The 23,448-nt window shown below is 44.8% G+C and overlaps 1 protein-coding gene across 2 annotated transcripts in view; it reads right to left on the minus strand.

Moving 5' to 3' along the window:
• FCER1G (Fc epsilon receptor Ig) overlaps positions 1-23,448 on the minus strand; it is a 37,819-nt gene that overhangs the window by 9,300 nt on the left and 5,071 nt on the right. For both annotated transcript variants that reach the window (XM_068252314.1, XM_068252313.1), the window contains exons 2-4: positions 7,523-7,617; positions 5,703-5,759; positions 4,411-4,479 (exon numbers count right to left, since the gene is read on the minus strand). In XM_068252314.1, the coding sequence (XP_068108415.1) occupies positions 4,411-4,479; positions 5,703-5,759; positions 7,523-7,609 (213 nt within the window). In that variant the 5' untranslated portion in view covers positions 7,610-7,617. The remainder of the gene's footprint in view (positions 1-4,410; positions 4,480-5,702; positions 5,760-7,522; positions 7,618-23,448) is intronic.

Raw genomic sequence — 23,448 nt, forward strand, 5'->3', positions numbered from 1 at the left:
TGTGTGTGTGTGTGTGTGTGTGTGTGTGTGTGTGTGTGTGTGTGTGTGTGTGTGTGTGTGTGTGTGTGTGTGTGTGTGTGTGTGTACTGTGTGTGTGTGTGTATGTTGTGTGCAGTGTGTGTACTGTGTGTGTGTGTGTGTGTGTGTGTGTGTGTGTGTGTGTGTGTGTACTGTGCTGTGCGTGTCTAAAGTGTGTGTGTGTGTGTACTGTGTATAGTGTGTATGTTGTGTGCAGTGTGTGTACTGTGTGTGTGTGTGTATGTTGTGTGCAGTGTGTGTACTGTGTGTGTGTGTGTGTATAGTGTGTGTACTGTGCTGTGCATGTCTAGTGTGTGTGTGTGTACTGTGTATAGTGTGTATGTTGTGTGCAGTGTGTGTACTGTGTGTGTGTGTGTGTGTGTGTACACTGTGTGTGTGTGTGTATAGTGTGTGTGTGTGTGTATACTGTGTGTGGTGTGTGTGAGTGCATGCCGCAATAAGTATATTTTATGGTGAAACGCTCTGCTGCATAACAACTATTTTCTGGTGAACCCATGCCGCAATAAGTACATTTTCTGGTGAAACGCTGCTGCATTATGATTTTCGGGGGTCTTGGGGGTGGGCTTCACCACAGGAGTGGTGTTCACCATGAGGGGTGCGGGGTATGGGACTGGGGGCAATCACGGGGGGGGGGGGGGGGGGGGGGGGTGCCACAGGATTTCTCGCCTGGAGTGACAAAATGGCTAGAGACGCCCCTGGTCTAGGGTTAATATAGGGGGAAGCCAATTAACTTATCTGTATGTTTTTGAGATGTGGGAGAAAACTGGAGTGTCCGGAGGAAACCCAACGCAGACACGGGGAGAACTCTGTGCAGATTGTATATACGCCCCACACAGAGCATATATATGGTGATGGCGTGAGAATGAAAGCAGAAGAGGTGTGTTAGTACCATTTCATGTCCAGCGCTCCTGTCACCACTTCCTCCCGCTGTGTGGCCTGTGCAGTACAATGCTTCTCCTCAGCTACCTCAGATGTTATCAGTCAGCACAGGCGCCCTCAGAGCACCCTCTGCAAAGCGGCCTCATATATTTACATTCGTACTGTTGCAAAGTTGTTGTTTTGTTTTAAACTAATACGGTGCCCATACACGGTACAATAAAAACGTTTGATTTTCCCGTTTATTCGACCAAAATGGTGAAAATAATCTTTTTTTTCGATCAAGAAAAAACTAACAATTATCTATTGGTTTTTTTCGATAAAAATCCGATAAGACATGTTGGAAAAAAATGTATATTCCATCTAACAGAATAATGAAATTAAATTATCTAATGGAAAAAATGAAAAAAATTGTATTACACACTGGGGCCCATATGCAATTCACTTCACCTGAGTTTTCTCCTAGGTGATATTTTTTTACACCTTGGCATAAAAACCCATGTACACCAGCGGTGTGTGTTTTTAAACTTTTGTTTGCAGGTCCTACTATGCAGATAAGTTAGGGAGGGTGGTATGAGAGGAATACCTGCACAAGGTGCCCCCTGCTGGTCACATAGTCTACGACTATGTGCGACCGGACCCTCTCACCTGTCTATGCATGAACTGCACAGCTCCTGCTTGATTTGGTATTGCAGACATAGGTGTGAGTTATTTGCAGATCTTATTGGCTGTCTGGCAGTCTGCAGACCTATATAAATGGCAGAGCGCTGTCTGGGAGTGAGTGAGCATTTGTTCAAATCAAAGATAGCTTTATTGGCATGACCAAGATTCATACAAGTATTGCCAAAGCAAGGGGGAAAAGGGGGACATGAAGGGGGTGGGGTAGGGGGACAATGGCTAGGCAGTCTGTGGACATTTTTAGGTTTACAGTTCCGTTATGCTCCTCTCAGTCTGAGGCATGCTGTGACAGTGTGCAGCGATTGTCACTGTGGATTCCTCTTCTCCCAGTAAGATATATGTTTTTCTCTCATCTTCTAATGTAAGAAAGTCTGGGCAATCAGCTTGAGGGGGTAGTGTGGGGGAATTCCTTGGTCTTCAGTCATTAATGGACCACTATTGCGAAATTTATAAAAAATACAACTAAAAATGATTTATACTGAAGAGAAAGCTAGTAAAAGAGATACTAAATGGTTAAGAATTAATTAGATAATAAATCACACTGCTGTACGCATTCATGTCATCCTGCATGTGAGGGGGTCTTACCGATGGTTATACAGCGAGCTGCTAGCTGTCCAATTTCAGCTAGTAGTAAAACTGTTCCCTGATTTTAGCCAGGCAGATACTTTGTAGATCAAGGACCCCTCCCTGTTTACACAGGCACAGCAGAAGACAGCCTCTGCACATAGCAGAATAGCTGATGCTTCTCTTTGTATAGCACAGTGGCTAAAATCAGGGGACAGTTTTGCTACTAGCTGAAACGCCATTGGACAGCTAGCAGCCCGCTGTATAATTGTCTGTAAGATCCCCTGACATGCAGGCTGTCATGAATGTAACAGCAGTATGATTTATTTTTAACATTCTTAACCCTTTACTATCCCTTCTACTAGCTTTCTATTCAGTATAAATCATTTTTAGTTTTTATTCTTTATAAATTTCGCAATAGTGGTCAGTTAACAGACTTTCTGCATTCAGTTACAACATTGCTGTGATATATAATATGTATTATTAAACAAATGATCTTCCCATTTCCATTTGTAGACAGTGGGTGGGACAGGTCCTCTTCACCTCCTCTTCAGTGTAGCTAGCACTAACAGCCATACAGCCAATCACCTATCAGTACGCACTGTCAGGAGCCACTAAGTGATTGGCTGCTGCCACACTACTCTGCAAGATCTGTGAGGAAGGGGGGGAGGGGGGGAATGCACACATATTGAAAGAGGGGGGCATCGTAAACATAGTTACATGGTGGGAGGGGCCCGGATTGCCAGATTTTGCAGGGGGGCCCAGGGCAGTTAAGTTACTCTCCTGCAGACAGTTATAGTCTAATGCTGGACTGAACTTCATCCCAGTCAGTAGCTGATACTCCTTTTCCCATGGGAAATCTTTGCCTTTTCTCCAATAGATCATCAGGGGGGGGGGGGGGGGGGGGGGGTCTGTACGGCTGATATTGTGGTAAAACCCCTCCCACAGTGTGATGTCAGGACCAAGGCCTGACAGTTTACCGTCATTCATTATAGGAAATAATAGCCGTTTCCAACTGCCAAGCAAACAGTACGAAATTACATGGTGAATATCAATCATTTCTTGATCTATCGTCTCACTTAGCAATGTATCGATTTATGTTTTCCCTCTACAGCTATCTTTTGATAAGGTTTACCTCTTTAAAGAGAACCTGTAGCGAGTAAAATTATTTAAAATAAACACATGAAATAGTTGCAAATGAATATTACAAACTAACCTCACCGTCAGATCCTCTCAGAAGCTCACCATTTTCTTCTTACAATGATCCCTTCCAGTTCTGACAATATTTTTCAGAAGTAAAATATACCAGTTGCTGTCAGTTACAACTGAATGTGCAAGGTAATGTCCATGTTTCCCAATGGCTCAAGTGGGTGATATTACAGTTTAACAGTGTGCTGACCAGGAAGCTGTTATGGGGTAATGGCCATTTTTAATATGGAGGACAGAGAATTCCATTGATCACAGTGGACAAATGGGACACAGAAGAGGAGAAAGAGATTGAGGGCTTGTTTCCACTGTTGCGACGCGATTTCGGCCGCATTCCGACGCTTGTAAAAACGCATGCGGATGCGTTTCCACATGCGTTTTTACCCGCGATTTCGCCTGCGATTTCGCATGGCAGGGTGCCATGCGAAATTAACCATGACACTGCCAGGGCTAAATAAAATTGAAAAAGGTGCGAAATCGCACACGAAATCGCGGGTAAAAACGCATGTAACAAACGCATGCGTTTTTACTATTAAATACATTAGCGGCGATTCGCACGGATTCCCGACGCAGGCGAAATCGTTGGCTCTTTTGTGCGTTTTTTTCACGCTGAAAAAAACGCACCTCAACAACGCTACAGTGGAAACAGGCCCATCCACTTGCATTACATGTGCGGATCTGCATGCGTTGGACGCATGCAGATTCGCGATAGTGGAAACGAGCCCTGAGGAGTAGACTATACAGGAGGCAAGTATGACCTGTGTATGGTTATTTTGACTTTTTATTTTCAGTTCAGGTTCTCTTTAAGTGGAGTGTGGCTGGTGGAACTTCCCACAAGGCTATATCAGTTCAAATTTCTTTTCTTAATTTTTTGTCATTTATGACTTGTTGCCAATTTTTCATGTTTTACTACATTTTAACATCGCAAAAACTTTCCATTTCAGAAATCTAATGCAGCTCAGTAAAATGTAAGCAGTGAAACCGGCCCCATGATATGTTTTGAACACACAGGTAATTTTTTAATTTGGCCTTGTGCGGAGTCCTCACCTTCATGTCAACGGCTCCCTCGTTTTTCCCAATTTCGCTGTAGATCTGTTTATCTGGGTTTTTGAGGTGCTGAAAAAATGAACCAGACATTATTTTTTCTGAGGCAGAGAACTAATCACAAATGTAATATACAGTACAGCACAGATCTAGCATGCAGCAATGACCAGGCAGAGGTCGATCCCAGATGTAGCATGCAGTGATGATCAGGCAGAGGCTGATCACAGATGTAGCATGCAGCGTATGACCAGGCAGAAGGCCAATCACAGATGTAGCACGCAGCGTTGACTAGGGAGAGAACCGATCCCAGATGTAGCATGCAGTGATGACCAGGCAGAGGCCGATCACAGATCTAGCATGCAGCAATGACCAGGCAGAGGCCAATCACAGATGTAGCATGTAGTGATGACCAGGCAGAGGCCGATCCCAGATGTAGCATGCAGTGATAACCAGGCAGAAGGCTGATCACAGATGTTGCATGTAGTGATGACCAGGCAGAGGCCGATCCCAGATGTAGCATGCAGTGATGACCAGGCAGAGGCTGATCCCAGATGTAGCATGCAGCGTGTGAGCATGCTGAGGGCCGGTCACCGATGTAACATGCAGCGTGTGACCAGGCTGTGGGTTGATCACAGATGTATCATGCAGAGTGTGACCAGGCAGATACCCGATCACAGATGTAGCATGTGGGCAGGCAGAGAGCCGATCACAGATGTAACATGCAGTGTGTGACCAGGCTGCGGGTCGATCACAGATGTAACATGCAGCGTGTGACCAGGCAGATAGCCGATCACAGATGTAGCATGCAACATGTGGGCAGGCAGAGAGCTGATCACAGATGTAACATGCAGCAGGTGACCAGGCTGCGGGTCGATCACAGATGTAACATGCAGCATGTGACCAGGCAGATAGCCGATCGCAGATGTAACATGCAGCATGTGACCAGGCAGATAGCCGATCGCAGATGTAACATGCAGCACATTACCAGGTTACAGGTTATGCAGTTTTTTAGATATACCTTATAAAAATATAGGAGTAAACCAAAGAAAGGTTTGACGTTGATAGATAGCGGTCATGTTTAGAGCTGAAATAAAGAATTTGCCTTTTTACAGCAATTAAACCACGTATACAGAAAAAGAAAAGCATTTGTTGCGCTTCACAGTCCTCCTATTCTGAATATTTTCTCCCATCCTGATTGGTGCAATTAACAGCCCCCCCCCCACCTTTTCCTTCACCCCTCCCCATTTCTGCTACTGATACAGCTACCATTAAATGAGAATTTGGGGAGCTGTTACCTCGTACAGTGCGGATCCAGGATCATTCTTCTTCTTCTTCTCCCTGGTGGTTTTTATCTAAAAACAAATAAAAATAACTTCAGGTTGGGGAACACCAACATCCTAACATCATCTGTGTTTTTTCTAGTGGACAGCTGACACAGAAGTACCATCGCCCTCTAGTGGCTTTTAAGCTGTATATGAAATATATTCATAAAAACATAACCTTACCTGGCAACCATATACAGTATATAAACTTTTTTTACACTGAAGAAAGGCTAGGTGCACACTTAGTAGAAACGCTAGTGTTGCGGAAAACGCTGCGTTTTTGTTGCTAATGGAAGTATATGGGCCGCATGAAAAAAAAAACGCATATAGAATTTTATGCGTGCGTTTTTAAAAACCCTGGTTTTGTTGCATTATATGCAAAAATGCATTAAAAACGTACATAATGAAGCCAATGGGAATGCAATGTATTGCGTTTTGTATGCGTTTGTATATGCGTTTAAAAAGTTTTGTGATTATTTCCACTTCCTGTTGTCTTCCAAGTGATTTGCATAAAACGCAGTGTAAAAACGCATTGAAAACGCACACAAAACCCATGCTTTTTGTATATGGAAATGCGTAAAACGCACACAAAACACTTGAAACCCGCATATGTGGAAAAAACCACAAACGCACCAAAAATGCACTAAAAACGCACACACACACAAAAAACCGCACAGTGCATAAAAGGTGCCCTTTCCTATTATGTTATGTGCGCACCCAGCTGAAAGCTTGAGGCTACATTCACAGTGAGACGTTGCGGAGCTGCGTTATATAACGCAGCTTACAGCACTGCAATGCTAATCCTATGGAACGTTCGCTGTCAAGGACCGCAAGCGCCGAACCGTGATTGGGTTAATCGCTCAGAGTCAGAAACTCGGTCTTGCTGTCACTTTGTGCATAGATGCCCAATGTGGATTCACAATCTATGAACTGACTAGCTGAGAGGAGCGTTCTGACTCCAAAGAATTCACCACAAACAATTTCAAATGCTTGCCACCACGTGCGATTCAGCGCACGACTAACCATAATAACACACTGAGAATACTTAATTAACCCTTAGCAGTATGCAGGGTCGGACTGGGACCCCGGGGGCCCACCAGAGAAATTTCAACCTGGGCCCACACATCCCATGATTGTGGTGAAAAAAAGAGCATGACCATGCATCGGGAGGTGGGCGTGGTCATGATGTATCATGGATAGGGCCAAATGTACATGAACTTAGCAGCATTGTAATTAAGAAACACTGCTACCCAGTAAAATTTTGCATAGAGTCCCCCTTTAATATAAAGTAATGTCCTAGTTACCATACAAATGACATGGATTAGATTGCGAGCTCCTCTGAGGACAGTCAGTGACATGACTATGTACTCTGTAAGGTGCTGCAGAAGATGTCAGTGATATATAAATACATAATAATAATATGGTAGGACATTAGACTAGGACTGTGGTAGGATTGGATTGTGAGCTCCGCAGAGGACAGTCAGTGACATGACTATGTCAATTAATCTAAGTCAATAAATCTAAGAATCTAAGTCAATCTAAAATCAATTACCTGGTGGGTGGGCTAATATCAATTACCTGGAGGGAGGGCTAATATCAAATACTTGGAGGGTGTATGGGCTAATATCCATTACCAGGAGGGAGGGCTAATATCTTGACTAAATAATTTATAAATGAATATTGTAAAAATAAGCAATTTTATTAATTATGTAATTTTCACTACAGTTCTGCTAACAGCACCAAATGCTCACAAACGATGCCATTTGCCTTTCGATGTGGAGTAATATCCTCACCTTCAGGTGGCAGTAGAGAGCGGTGAGTACAATTCCATAGACAAAGAGTATGGCATCCAAGATGTAGCAGATCTCCGGCTCTTGCATTGCTGAAGCTACAAGTATAGAGGAGAAACGCAGATTCAATTTCCCACCATCGAGAACTCCAAGAGGAACTCAAAATATTAACAAAAAGCAAAGAGGAGGAGCCAAAACCTCTTTGATCACAGAAAGAAGCTAAAGGTGCGTACACACATGCGACTATAGTCCTTTGAAACGATCGTTCCCTGATAGTTTCAAACGACAATCGTTTTTTTAAAAAGCAGCCAACGGCCATTAAGTCTAACGACGGACGAACTAGATCGTTAAAAAACGAATGATCTAGCTTGGCGGATTTTTCCCAACGACAATCGTTTGCAAAAGTAGTACATCGTTGGAAACGGTCGTTCGTACTAGGCTTGAAATGCGCATTTTGCTATTTCTCCATGGAACTTTTCATTTTTATGCGCAAGCGCAATAGTTGCTTTACGTGATGTAACGTTCGTTCTAACGATCAGATCGTTACACACTTTTCAAAAAATTAACTTTACTTAGGTCGTTCTTTCCTCAATTAAAAGTTTGTTCGTCGTTCACAACGGACGATCGTTGTCGCATGTGTGTACGTAGCTTTAGACTATTAGGACATGAAAATATCGAAAGAGGTACCGAAATGAAACCAAAACACAGTAGGCTTTCAATTATCCGACAATTGTTGGGGATTGGCTGTTGCTGGATAAGTATGCTTTCTGGTTGCTTGAGACTCGATGTTAAAAATAGGCCTAGCTAATACAGTACTGTACCCCACACAGCATACTTACCATGAAATCTGTATTAAATGTGAAAATACAGTAACTGAAAGTATATTAAAGTGGGATTATAGTAAGTAAGTGGGATTATAGAAAGTAATATTGTCTGTTTAGAAATTACAAATTCCCAAAGTACAGTTTATTTGCTCTGAAAGCTGCCACTGCATTTTATTGCATAGCTGCTGTATTTATAGATTAAAATATATCTAGTGATCACTTCTCAGCTCTTTGGCCTTGTTCACATTGCGTTTGGCTCGCGTGTCCGTCCGCGGTGGGCTTTTACTTCCATGTTTTTTTAAAGCGTTTTCTGGCGATTTTCTGCACGTTCGCTCGTTTTTGTGGGCGTTTTTGTAAGCGCTTTTGCAGAGCGCGTCCATATTTTGATCCGAAAAAAAAATCCGGAAAATATAATTACAATGTATTTTTTTTAAAAAACTCTCATCCAATCACTTGCCAAAGCGATTTTGCGAGCGTTTTGCATTTTTCCTATACCCTCCATTGAGGAAAATCGCCTCAAAAATGGCCCAAGCATCGCTTTTCAAAGCAGATCGCAAACGAACTGCTCTGATATAAACGCTCTCATAGAGAATCATTGCACAAGCGATTTCAGGGCGATTGTGAAAATGCGCTTAAAATTTTACAAAAATGCCTATAATGCGAACAAGGCTTTTCAGTATAGCTCAGTTTCCCCAGTTTGCTAATAAAGTAACCAAGTAGCTTGGGGAGACCCAAAACCACTAGTAAAGTATAGGGGACTAGTTACAAATGAAGAAATATCCAGCTGCACCAGATAAGGTGAAGTAGAAAATTCTTTATTCTTTAATCCAACATTATAGCACACAGATAAAAGCTCACGCGTATCGGAGCGAATGGCTCCTTAAGGACACACGGACACTTGGCGGCGTCTACCGCCAAGCGTTTGGGACCCATCGGCTAAACGCTCCCATTCAAGTTTAGCATTGCACGGTACCGTCGATTGCATAAACGCGGCATTCCGACCCCGATTTAACGCGTCGTTTCGGCCGTCCCTAGAAGCCTCATGTGACGTCCAGGGACGGCTAGCCGACGTGGCGAGAAACGCAGATTGCGACGATCTCCATACTGCCGCCACCGAACGAGACGTCACAGGACGACGTGACTTCCTGGCCGCCCCAACGCCGCCTGCCGTCAGTGTGAACCAGCCCTAATCATAGCTTACAACTATATGTATCTGCACAGGTTATATAGGTTGGTAGACACACCCATGGGTGTCGACCATGATCTTAACCCATTCGCTTTCACTTGAGACATGTTCACCTCCCATTGATTAGCCTATAACTTTATCACTACTTATCACAATGAACTGATCTATATCTTGTTTTTTCCGCCACCAATTAGGCTTTCTTTGGGGGGTACATTTTGCTAAGAGCCACTTTACTGTAAAGGCATTTTAACAGGAAGAATAAGAAAAAAAAAACGGAAAAAAATCATTATTTCTCAGTTTTCAGCCATTATAGTTTTAAAATAATACATGCCTCCATAATTAAAACTCACATATTGTATTTGCCCATATGTCCCGGTTATTACACCGTTAAAATTATGTCCCTATCACAATGTATGGCGACAATATTTTATTTGGAAATAAAGGTGCATTTTTTCCCGTTTTGCATCTATCACTATTTACAAGTTTAATATAAAAAAAATATAGAAATATATCATCTTTACATTGATATTTAAAAAGTTTAGACCCTTAGGTAAATATTTACATGTTTTTTTTTAATTGTAATGGTTTTTTTTTGTTTATATTAAACATTTTATTTGGGTAGTTTTGGGAGGGTGGGATGTAAACAATAGGTTTATAATTTAAATGTGTGTTGATTTTTATTTTTTTTTATTTTTAGTTGTAGTATTACTTTTTGGCCACAAGATGGCGGCCATGAGTTTGTTTACATGACGTCACTCTAAGCGTAACATACGCTTAGAGCGACGCATGGGGGAGGTAACAGCCAGAAAAGGCGCAGCTTCCGAGAGAAGCTGCCGCTTTTTCAGCGGGGAGAGGAATCAGTGATCGGGCACCATAGCCGATTCACTGATTGCCTAGCTAACGAACCGCGGGCCGGGAGCACACGTGCACACGCGCGATCAGGCGCGGGACCCGCATGGTTCCTGGACGTAATTTCTACGTCCAGGAACCAAAATAGGTTAAAGAGACATGTTAAAAAGTGATTCACATCAATTCAATACAATGTATACACATAAATATGAAACATATCAATGTAAAAACACATAGAAAAACTGCACCAGATGAATGCATCCAAAATACAAAAGCTGTTAGAACTATACATGACCAGCAAAGGAAATTTGCATTTATATTCAATAATATCTACAGATATTAGCATTAATTCCAACTGATGTTCCATGATTTCTAGCTCTGATGGAGCATTAAGAAACAAATGCAAGCAAGAAAGTGAACCGCAAGTAACATGCACTTTAAAGTGGACCTGAACTCTTGCAACAGCACAGAAGAAGAACATAAAAAGAATTCACCCTGTATGTATTTAGAGAGTTTAGCCTGTCTGATTCCCCCTCATCTGTGACTAATCACAATTGTAATTTGATCTCGGCAGCCCTTGCTAGAGGAGCTAACTTGTAAACAAAGGATGTTAACAATATATCTGCTTCCATGAAAGCAGGAAGTAGACACACTACAGATTTATTGCAGGATTTGTATCAGCTGTAACAAAGAAATGTTATTATGCTGTTGCTTATCTTTTAGAGCAGAGGGGAAGTTCTACGTTCAGGTCCGCTTTAAAGGGGCACTACAGCGAAAAAGTGTAAAATGTAAAATATATGCAAACATATATAAATAAGAAGTATGGTTTTTTTCCAGAGTAAAATGAGCCATAAATTGCTTTTCTCCTATGTTGCTGTCACTTACAGTAGGTAGTAGAAATCTGACAGTAGTGACAGGTTTAGAACTAGTCCATCTTTATATGGGGGATTCTCAGCAAGGCTCATTTTACTCTGGAAAAAATGTACTTCTTATTTGTATATGCTTGCACATATTTTAAATTTTACAGTTTTTCACTGTAGTGCCCCTTTAACCTTGGGGGGCCGTGTAACCCAGTCTTAAGCACAGTACAGCCCACAAACAGCCTAAGACGTTGGACTTCACCACTGAGTGCTGCCGGCGATTTGTACTGGTTGGTTGAGATTTCTAGTTAGTTGAGTTCTTTATAACCGGGACTCTACTGTATGCTCATGGCAGGAACCTAGTATACCAGAAGGAACTGAAAGCTATTATTGCAAAATAAACCAAAATATTTATTATAGGAGGCATACTCCTGAGGCAGGGCGTAGCAATAGGGGTTGCAGAGGTTGCGAATTTGCGACCGCATCGAGGGGCCTCGAATGGCCCTCCCTCAGCTACAGTATAAGCTCTCTATTGGCCCTTTGTTGGTAATAATCACTTCTATAGATGCTTTGAATAGTAGTAATCATTAACAAGCTGTTCCCCATCCCCTTTTTGCTCCTCTGACACTGTAGTTGTCCTTGGCAGGTTTTGGTACGCCGTATCAATTGTTATGTATAGAGTGCTTAGGGGGGCCAAATGTAAACCTTGCATCGGGGCCCACAGCTCCTTAGCTACGCCACTGCCCTGAGGGGAACCAATAAATGTAGATTGCTACAGGAAAAACCTAAAATTGGTCATTGGAGCTCCACCCCTCTCTTAAAACACTGACTAAATAATCTAGAAATAAATACTGCTAAAAAAATGCGATTTTATTCATTAACTTATATTCAGTAAAACTTTGACGCCATTCTGTTATGTATCCTGAATATCTATTTAAAGGGAACCAAAGAGGAACGTTAAAAAAAAATAGAGAAAGCTTTTATACATACCTGGGGCTTCCTCCAGCCCCATAAGCCTGGATCGCTCCCACGCCGCCATCCTCCGCTTCCTGGATCGGCGGTACCGGGTCCTGTCACTTCCGGCAGACGCGGCCAATTGTCCGCATCACAGGGGCTCCCTCCATACCCGTACGCATGCGGCTGAGCAGTAGGCAGCCTCACGCGTACGTATATGGAGGGAGCCCCGTGTGATGCGGACAATTGGCCGCGTCTGCCGGCCGACTGGCGGCAATGACGAGACCCAGTACCGGCGGATCTAGGCAGCAGAGGACGGCGGCGTGGGAGCGATCCGTGCGTATGGGGCAGGAGGAAGCCCCAGGTATATATAAAATCATTCCCCCAACGTCTCTGGTTCCCTTTAAGTACCAGTCCTCTAGCCATTCCGATTCTACGAGCCCCTGATGACACGTTAGCGAAACCTGGTCGGGCGGACGGATGGCGGATGGGAGAGCAGCATCCCACTGATTTATACTTGTATACACGCGCTATTCTACTGCAGGTCCCTGTCACAAGGGCCCGGAAGTGAGTATCTGTATATGTTCCTATGCATAATAAATAGTGAATCTTTTTAAATGGAGCACACTTAGATCTGCTTATTCAATCTATTATACATATGCTGGGAGCATCTATGCTGTATGAAAGAGGACGGCGGGCATATGGAAGTTTGAGACTAATCCCGGAAACTGTGATCATGGTGGTTACAACTAACGCTTAGACCTTATGATTTGGGTCTTTCTGGAAGCCGGTAAGCCTGCACTTTGAAGGGTGTTGGTGATGGAATTAAATATTGGAGTACCATTTAGCGCTGAAGTTGTTTTATTGGATCTGAATGGAGTCTTTCTGAGGACTTTAACTTTTGGCAAGCTTATTGGTTCTTTGGCTTTTGCGCGGATATTATGCCCATTTATATGTATCCTGAATACTCTACCACAGAATGGGTTAATGAAAAGGCAATCCCACAATGGCCTCAATTCACTAAGCAGTTTAGACTAGTCTACTAATGGATTTTAGTCTACTGATGGTTTGGTCAGTTGCATCAAGGGGGAATTCACTATTACCGAATGTTTCAGGGCTCGTTTCCACTATCGCGAATCTGCATGCGTCCAACGCATGCAGATCCGCACATGTAATACAAGTGGATGGGCCTGTTTCCACTGTAGCGTTGTTGAGGTGCGTTTTTTTCAGCGTGAAAAAAACGCACAAAAGAGCCAACGATTTCGCCTGCGTCGGGAATCCGTGCGAATCGCCGCTAATGTATTTAATAGTAAAAACGCATGCGTTTGTTACATGCGTTTTTACCCGCGATTTCGCGTGCGATTTCGCACCTTTTTCAATTTTATTTAGCCCTGGCAGTGTCATGGTTAATTTCGCATGGCACCCTGCCATGCGAAATCGCAGGCGAAATCGCGGGTAAAAACGCATGTGGAAACGCATCCGCATGCGTTTTTACAAGCGTCGGAATGCGGCCGAAATCGCGTCGCAACAGTGGAAACAAGCCCTCAGACCTGGTCTAAAACATTTGGTAAAGCATAGGAAATGATCAAAAGATGCACTTTACAAACGAGTAGCTATGACTGGCATCCTTCTCCTCTGATGAGCTCTCATTTCCCCTGCTTTACCGACCTAATTACCCAATGTTTTAGACCATGTCTAAAAACAGGTCTAAGGGCTGGTACACACCGAGCGGGTTTTTTGGCGTTTTTGCAGCCGCTTGCGGCTGCAGATACGCTTGGTAATGTATCTCAATGGGGTGGTTCACACCAGAGCGGGAGGCGTTTTGCAGAAACGTATACTCCCGGGCTGAGGCATTTTTTGGATTGCAGAGGCGCTTCTGCCTCCAATGTTACGTATAGGAAAAACGCAAAACGCTCTGAAAAACGGCACTTCAGAGCGGTTTTGCAGGCGTTTTTGTTACAGTAGCTGTTCAGTAACAGCTTTACTGTAACAATATATGAAATCTACTACACCAAAAACGTTTCACAAAACCGCAAAATGCTAGGAGAAACGCTACAGAAAAATAAGAAAAAGCGTTTCAAAATCTGCTAGCATTTTGCGGATCTGCTTGCGGGTTTTGGTGTGCACCAGGCCTAAACCATTACACCAAACCATCAGTAGACTAAAAACCATCCGTAGACTAGTCTAAACTGCTTAGTGAATTGAGGCCATTATGTAAAATAAAGTTCCAGTACTCAAAGAATCACTTTGATGAATATTTATAGAATTTTAAATACAAGTGTACGCGTACACGTAAACAATACATTTCGTAAGTTTGTTTTACTCCATGCATGGCGGGGATTGATATGGCTCTATGGGATAGGGGCTTGGACCAGTACAACAGAGTAACCAAGCAGCTCAGGGTGACCCAAACTGCTAGGAAAGTATAGGGGCAGGGGTCTAGTCCTGGGAAAAGAAGTGAGTGGACTCACTCGGAGAAATGGGCGTGGTCAAGCACCCCATGGGCGTGGTCATGGGTGGGGCCAAATATACATGACCTTAGCAGTGATGTAAAAGGTCTGCCGAGGAAGTTTGAGCTCTGCCGTAGCGTATCCCCCAAAAATAGATGTAATCTGACAGCATTTCACCAAAAAGACACATAATCTGGTAGAAGTTCCTCCAAAATACAGATAATATGGAAGTGGTTCCCCCAAAATAGACAATGTGGCAGCAGCAGTTCCACCAACATACACATAATTTGGAAGCAGTTCCCCAAAATACGCGAAACCTGGCAGCGGATCACCCAAAATACACGTAACACCCAAAGGACATATAATCTGGCAGTAGTGGTTCCCCAAACATACACAATCTGGCAGCAGTTCCCTAAAATACACGTAATTTGGCAGCAGCCGTTCCCCTAACATACACATAATCTAGCAGCTGTTCCCCAAAATACACGTAATCTGGCAGCAGCCGTTCCCCTAACATACACATAATCTGGCAGCTGTTCCCCAAAATACACGTAATCTGGCAGCAGCCGTTCCCCTAACATACACATAATCTGGCAGCTGTTCCCCAAAATACATAACAACGGTTCCACAAAAATGCAGATAATCTGATAGCAGTTCCCCCAAAATAGGTACCCCCAGGTACCCAGGTCTATTGGTGTCCCCAGTATAAGTAGCCATGAGTATAGTAGTCCCCAGTATATGTAGCCAGAGGTATAGTTGCCTAGTATATGTAGCCAGGGCCCAGGGGTATATGTGCCCAGTATATGTAGCCAGTGGGATATGTCCCCAGTATATGTAGTCAGGGGTATATGTGCCCAGTATATATAGCCAGGGGTATATGTGCCCAGTATATATAGCCAGGGGTATATGTGCCCAGTATATGTAGCCAGGGGTATATGTGCCCAGTATATGTAGCCAGGGGTATATGTGCCCAGTATATGTAGCCAGGGGTATATGTGCCCAGTATATGTCACCAGGGGTATATATGCCCAGTATATGTCACCAGGGGTATATATGCCCAGTATATGTTGCCAGGGGTATATATGCCCAGTATATGTTGCCAGGGGCATATATGCCCAGTATATGTTGCCAGGGGCATATATGCCCAGTATATGTAGCCAGGGGTATATATGCCCAGTATATGTAGGCAGGGGTATATATGCCCAGTATATGTAGGCAGGGGTATATGTGCCCAGTATATGTAGGCAGGGGTATATGTGCCCAGTATATGTAGCCAGGGGTATATATGCCCAGTATATGTAGGCAGGGGTATATATGCCCAGTATATGTAGGCAGGGGTATATGTGCCCAGTATATGTAGGCAGGGGTATATGTGCCCAGTATATGTAGGCAGGGGTATATGTGCCCAGGTAGCGAGGGGTATATGTCCCCAGTATATGTAGGCAGGGGTATATGTCCCCAGTATATGTAGGCAGGTGTATATGTCCCCAGTATATGTAGGCAGGGGTATATGTCCCCAGTATATGTAGGCAGGGGTATATGTGCCCAGGTAGCCAGGGGTATATGTCCCCAGTATTTGTAGGCAGGGGTATATGTCCCCAGTATATGTAGGCAGGTGTATATGTCCCCAGTATATGTAGGCAGGTGTATATGTCCCCAGTATATGTAGGCAGGTGTATATGTCCCCAGTATATGTAGGCAGGTGTATATGTCCCCAGTATAGGTAGGCAGGTGTATATGTCCCCAGTATAGGTAGGCAGGTGTATATGTCCCCACTATAGGTAGGCAGGGGTATATGTCCCCAGTATAGGTAGGCAGGTGTATATGTCCCCAGTATATGTAGGCAGGTGTATATGTCCCCAGTATATGTAGGCAGGTGTATATGTCCCCAGTATATGTAGGCAGGTGTATATGTCCCCAGTATAGGTAGGCAGGTGTATATGTCCCCAGTATAGGTAGGCAGGTGTATATGTCCCCACTATAGGTAGGCAGGGGTATATGTCCCCAGTATATGTAGGCAGGGGTATATGTGCCCAGGTAGCCAGGGGTATATGTCCCCAGTATTTGTAGGCAGGGGTATATGTCCCCAGTATATGTAGGCAGGTGTATATGTCCCCAGTATATGTAGGCAGGTGTATATGTCCCCAGTATATGTAGGCAGGTGTATATGTCCCCAGTATATGTAGGCAGGTGTATATGTCCCCAGTATAGGTAGGCAGGTGTATATGTCCCCAGTATAGGTAGGCAGGTGTATATGTCCCCACTATAGGTAGGCAGGGGTATATGTCCCCAGTATAGGTAGGCAGGTGTATATGTCCCCAGTATATGTAGGCAGGGGTATATGTGCCCAGGTTACCCAGGTGTGCCCCCAGCCCCCCACCCGGAGGGAGCAGAGCAGAGAAGGCGAGCTATAGGGACAGTGGGGATGGGCGGATATCTCCCCCCCCCCCCATCCCTCACCTTTGTGCTCCCCTTCCTGCCTCTCTCCCCTCCAGCGTTGTTAAGTGTCGGGCCGGCGGCGAAAGTGGGCGGAGACTTACCTCGTTCCAGACGCAAGGGACGCTCCACTCTGTGTGCGGCTAGTCTGGTCTTCTAGCCGCACACAGAGCAGAGTCCCTTGCGGCTGGAAGAAGGCGGAAAGTCTCCGCCCACTTTCGCCGCCGGCCCGACACTTAACAACGCTGGAGGGGAGAGAGGCAGGAAGGAGAGCACAAAGGTGTGGGATGGGGGGGGGGAGATGTCCGCCCATCTCCACTGTCCCCATAGCTCGCCTTCTCTGCCCTGCTCCCTCCACACAAGCCAGGGTGAACGGCGTTCACTCTGAAGAAAAAGTGGGTGAACGCCGTTCACCCGCGTCCACGCAGGACTCGACCGCTGTATAGGGGTCTAAAAACAACCGAAAGGCTCTCCTACTAAAAAGCAATGCTTGGTGTGATTTGCCTTCTTAAAATAGAAAGTATTTGTGATAATTCAGCTTTAAAGTCATTGGGAACCGCTTTATAAAAAAATAAACCAGATACTTACCTAAGGAGAGGGAAGGCAAGACTCTGGGTCCTGATGAGCCTTCCCTCTCCTCTCCCGATGCCCTCGGTGCAGCACTGGCTCCCCCGTTCAAATATCCCGCTGCAGGGGACTTCGGAAGTCTTCGGGAACCAAGGCCTCCAGAAGACAGGACAAGTAGATGTACAGAGGCGCCAAAAGGATAAAATATGCTAAAAAATTTTAAATATTCGGGTGGCGGCGGTGGACCGGCCACTCAGAAATAGACTCGATGCTGTCGCTTAAGATAAAGACAATTTATTCACATACCCCATGAATAGAACCGCAACGCGTTTCACGGGTATATTCCCGCTTCCTCAGGCAATAAACAGATAGGAGTACACAGTACAGTCTCAAGGTCCTGGAGACTGTACTGTGTACTCCTATCTGTTTATTGCCTGAGGAAGCGGGAATATACTCGTGAAACGCGTTGCGGTCCTGTTCATGGAGTATGTGAATAAATTGTCTTTATCTTAAGCGACAGCATCGAGTCTATTTCTGAGTGGCCGGTCCACCGCCGCCACCCGAATATTTAAAATTTTTTAGCATATTTTATCCTTTTGGCGCCTCTGTACATCTACTTGTCAAGATATCCACCCTTGGTGGTTGGAAGGGTGACAAACCCTCCTTTCCTTCTTCAGAGAGCGACATCTTAATCCTGAGTGGGGACAGGTCTAATCTCCCCACCTGCCTATATAGTGGTTGCCTAAACGGTAACCCATGTTTGTAAGTATAATACTTACTCCACACTAATTCTCCCTGATCCAATACATACTACACTATATTGGGCTCTCGGTTTCTCTGTTTTATCCAGAAGACAGGAGGCTCCATACTGCGAATGCGCGATTGCACGATAGAGGGAGCTCGCACGTGCGCAGTATGGGGCGTCCCGTCTTCAGGAGTACTCTGGCTCCAGAAGACTTTCCGAAGTCACCTTCGACTGGCAGAAGTAGCAGTATTTGACCAACTGCTCCCGGGGACAGCGCAGCATCGAGGGCGCCGGGAGAGTACCCAGAGTCTTCCCTCTCCTTAGGTAAGTATCTGGTTTCTTTTTTTATAAGCGGTTCCCAATGACTTTAAAGGAATCATCAGGCAAATTTAGGAAATCTGCTTTACTCACCTGGGGCTTTCTCCAGCCTCTTGCAGCCGACTGTCCCACGCTGTCACCTATGCTGCCCCGCTGTCGCCGCATGGTGCAGGGGATGATCGAGAGGTCGCCCTTACTGCGCCTGCGGCAAGTGCCGCTTTCAATCACGGCCACGTTGTCCGCAGCTTACTTTAAATTCGCCTGATGATTACTTTAAGTAACTGTGTTTTCCCACAATGCATCACTACTGAATATGCAAATAAGCCTGGCTTTAGGGGCATAAAGATATAATTTGAATATTCAGTAGTGATGCATTGTGGGATAGTACAGTTGCTCACTTAAAGCTGAATGATCACGAATACCTTCTGCTTAAAGAGACTCTGTAACATTAAAAAACGCCCCTGGGGGGTACTCACCTCGGGTGGGGGCCTCAGGATCCTAATGAGGCTTCCCACGCCGTCCTCTGTCCCACGGGGGTCTCGCTGCAGCCCTCCGAACAGCCGGCGACAGACCAGACTGTGACTTCAATATTTACCTTTACTGGCTCCAGCGGGGGCGCTGTGGCTTCTGTCGGCTCCGAAGTAGACGGAAATACCCGATCTCAGTCGGGTCCGCTCTACTGCGCAGGCGCCAGAGACTTGCACCTGCGCAGTAGAGCGGACCCGACGGCGATCGGGTATTTACGCCTACTTCGGACAGCCACCAGAGCGCCTGCGCTAGAGCCGGGAAGGTAAATATTGACGTCACTGCTGTACGAAGGGCTGCAGCGAGACCCCCGAGGGACGGAGGACGGCGTGGGAAGCCTCATTAGGATCCTGAGGCTTACCCCACCTGAGGTGAGTACCCCCCAGGGGACGTTCAGTTCCTCTTTAAGGCTGGGTGCACACATAGCAGAAATGCTAGCTTTGCGTAAAACGCTGCGATTTATGCAGCAATGTTAGTCAATGGGACGCAGTAAAAGATGCGGAGCACTGCGTTTTACAGTATGCGTTTCGCAAACACTGGTTTTGTTACATATTATGCAGGATGGCTGCCAAAACGCACATAATGAAAGTCTATGGTAACGCATATGCATAGCAGTTTAATGCGTTTTCCATGCTTTTTTTATGCGTTTTTTTTTTCGTTTTTTAAATGTTGATGATGTATTTCTGCTTCCTCTTTACTTCCTGGTTATTTTGGATAAAGGGCAGGTAAAAAAAAACACATTCAAAATGCATATAAAACACGAATGCGTTTTCAATTAGCGGGCGCAAACGCACCAAACTGCAAACAAACGCAGTAAAATCGCACCTGCAATTCGCAGATGCAAAACGCAATAAAAACGCAATTCAAAAACGCAAACGCACTCCCCTAAAACGCACCTTTTTAACGCTATGTTATATATGAACCCAACCTCCAGAAGGCGCATCACACTAAGCACTGCCTCTTAGTAGGAGGGCTTTTCAGTCTCTCTTAGTCCCTATTCGCAGTAGAAACTTAAATAAATTTACTTTCCAACAAATTTGGATTTGGACATATAATTTAACCATGAAAATGTTTTGTGGTTGCTTTCGACTTGCTTTTAATTTGTTTTAAACTACTTAGAACAGTTTATGCAACAGTAAAACTAAACAACAAAAATAAGTGATGAAAAAAAAAGTCATTTAAATTTTGTACATGGGGAAAATGTTGTTTGTATGAAAGATTGTAACTGGAGTCATTGAAGCAGGGAACTGCCTGTATTGTATCCGCTCTGTTTAACTGCCCTGACCCCAATTCTATTAGGGCTCGTTCCCACTGTTGCGACGCGATTTCGGCCGCATTCCGACGCTTGTAAAAACGCATGCGGATGAGTTTCCACATGCGTTTTTACCCGCGATTTCGCATGCGATTTCGCATGGCAGGGTGCCATGCGAAATTAACCATGACACTGCCAGGGCTAAATAAAATTGAAAAAGGTGCGAAATCGCACGCGAAATCGCGGGTAAAAACGCATGTAACAAACGCATGCGTTTTTACTATTAAATACATTAGCGGCGATTCGCACGGATTCCCGACGCAGGCGAAATCGTTGGCTCTTTTGTGCGTTTTTTTACCGCTGAAAAAAACGCACCTCAACAACGCTACAGTGGAAACAGGCCCATCCACTTGCATTACATGTGCGGATCTGCATGCGTTGGACGCATGCAGATTCGCGATAGTGGGAACGAGCCCTTATCTTCCTCTCCTCACAGGAGAAGTTTTCACACCTCATCAGGAAACTACACTCTTCCACTTGCTAGTTGCTAAAACAGGCACGGCGTTGCACACTGTAACGTGGTGCGATTCAAATGGCCTCAATTCACTAAGCAGTTTAGACTAGTCTACAGATGTTTTTTAGTCTACTGATGGTTTGGTGTAACGTTTTGGACCTGGTCTAACATTCAGTAATTACACAATTCACAAAGGCAAACAAGGAGTAACCACGCCCACTTTTTCTGACAGAGATTAGACCAGCTGATTTCTTGTAGGTAAAGTAATTCTGTGAGGTATTTAAAGGTGCGTACACACGCACTAATGCCGGCAACGACGGGTCTTTCAGACCCTCCCGCTGGGCGGACGTTCAGCAGGAGGGTCCAGCGGACTCGTCATTGCCGGCAGTAGTGCGTGTGTACGCACCTTTAGATTTGAGGATGGAACCTTTTGAATGAATTATGCAGGAGTTTAATTGTATGCAGAGGAGAGCTCATCAGAGGAGAAGGATGTCAGTCATAGCTACTCATCTGTGAATTGCATCTTTTGATAATTTCCCCTACTTTACCCACCTGGTCTAATGTTTTAGACCAGGTCTAAAAACAAGTCTAAAACATTTGGTAATAGTGAATTCCCCTTTGATGCAACTGACCAAACCATCAGTAGACCAAAGGTGCGTACACACATGCGACTATAGTCGTTTGAAACAATCGTTCCCCGATCATTTCAAACGACGATCGTTTGAAAAAAAGCAGCCAACGACCATGAAGTCTAACGACGGACGAGCTAGATCGTTCAAAATGAACGATCTAGCTTGGCGGATTTTTTCCAACGATGATTGTTTGCAAAAGTAGTACATTGTTGGAAACGGTCGTTCGTATTAGGCTTGACATGCGCATTTCGTTATTTCTCCATGGAATTTTTCATTTTTATGCGCAAGCGCAATAGTTGCTTTACGTGATGTAATGTTCGTTTTAACGATCAGATCGTTACACACCTTTTAAAACTAACTTTACTTAGGTCGTTCTTTCTTCAATTAAAAGTTCGTTCGTCGTTCATAATGAACGATTGTTGTTGCATGTGTGTACGTAGCTTAAAAATCATCAGTAGACTAGTCTAAACTGTTAAGTGAATTGGGACCATTAATTGTCACACTTCCTCAGCTGTGCTGCACATGGAACATGCAGTGCGTTGATAGAAGCACACGTTGGCATAACAACAATTAATAGTTAATTTCAAGTTGCAAATATTGGCCTAAAGAATTTGCATAATTCTCCATCAACTCTGAATCCTTTCTTAAGGCCCGTACTCACGGGCTGCAAAACTCGCCTGTCGCCAGCACACGTGAGCGTGTGGGCGACAGGCCGGCGACAGCTTCTCGCCAGGTCCCTCCGCGTACACATGCGGAAGAGGGACCAGCGGCAAGGCGGAAGCTGTCGCTGACGTTCCTCCTCCCCCCGCCGGAAGGTCTGTGAACCTCAATGGAGGTTGCTGTCGCTAGTCCGCGTACTCACGCGGACTAGCGACAGTTGCGGCGGGGGGGCAGCGGCGACTGTCGCCATGCGATTGAAAGTTTCAATCGCATGGCGACATAGCGACGGGCGACAGTTCGGGAGCGCGCGCGCGTGCGACGGCCCATACTCACGGGCGACCTGTCGCCGCAACACGCGCGCGCCGCGTGTTGAGGCGACAAAAGTCCCTCGTGAGTATGGGCCATTACTGACCATCCCAATCATGAGCAGCTCATTGACCCATATCTGTTTACCAAACCAATACCCTTGCCCCCCCCCCTCCAACCTAATTCCCCCCAGGACCATCAGCTGTCAAAACAGTTGCATGCTGGGAGGTCTTTTTATCTATAATCTATTCCTCCTCTTCCCTTTCTTTCCCCCTCCTAATGACATAAGACAATGCACTTCCTAGTATAGACCTCAGTGGGAGTGTCTGAAGACTCTGGGAGGAGGGCGGGTAACGAATACACAAGCAAGCCTTGCACACAAGTAACCTAAACTAATGTCCAGCACTGCGTAATATGTTGGCGCTTTATACATAAAATAAACAAATAAAATGAGGCCAAAAGCTGCAAAGAGCTTTCCGCAGAAGAACAAAGTTCTATGTTTAACTGTTGGAATGCTGTTCTGCTACAAAACATTTAAGTGGTAGTAGATGTTATGCTGTAAATAATCTTTTAGAACAAAGAAGAAATACTGAGTTTCAGACCACTTTAAGCTTGGAAAAACTGCATCTGAGAGGTGACCAGATTAACATATATAAATACGTCAGAGGGCAATACAAAAGCTTGGCAGATGAGCTTTTTGTCCCTAAGGTTGTACAATGATCAAGGGGATATGATCTGCGTATGGAGGAAAAACACCATCTATTTAGAAAGAGGTCCTCCACAGTGAGGCCTGGAACCCACTGAAATCAGCAAACGCAAAACGCAACTGCTAGCGTTTTGTCTGAGCGGTT

This window comes from Hyperolius riggenbachi, chromosome 9 (assembly GCF_040937935.1).
Source record: "Hyperolius riggenbachi isolate aHypRig1 chromosome 9, aHypRig1.pri, whole genome shotgun sequence".
NCBI lineage: Eukaryota > Metazoa > Chordata > Amphibia > Anura > Hyperoliidae > Hyperolius > Hyperolius riggenbachi.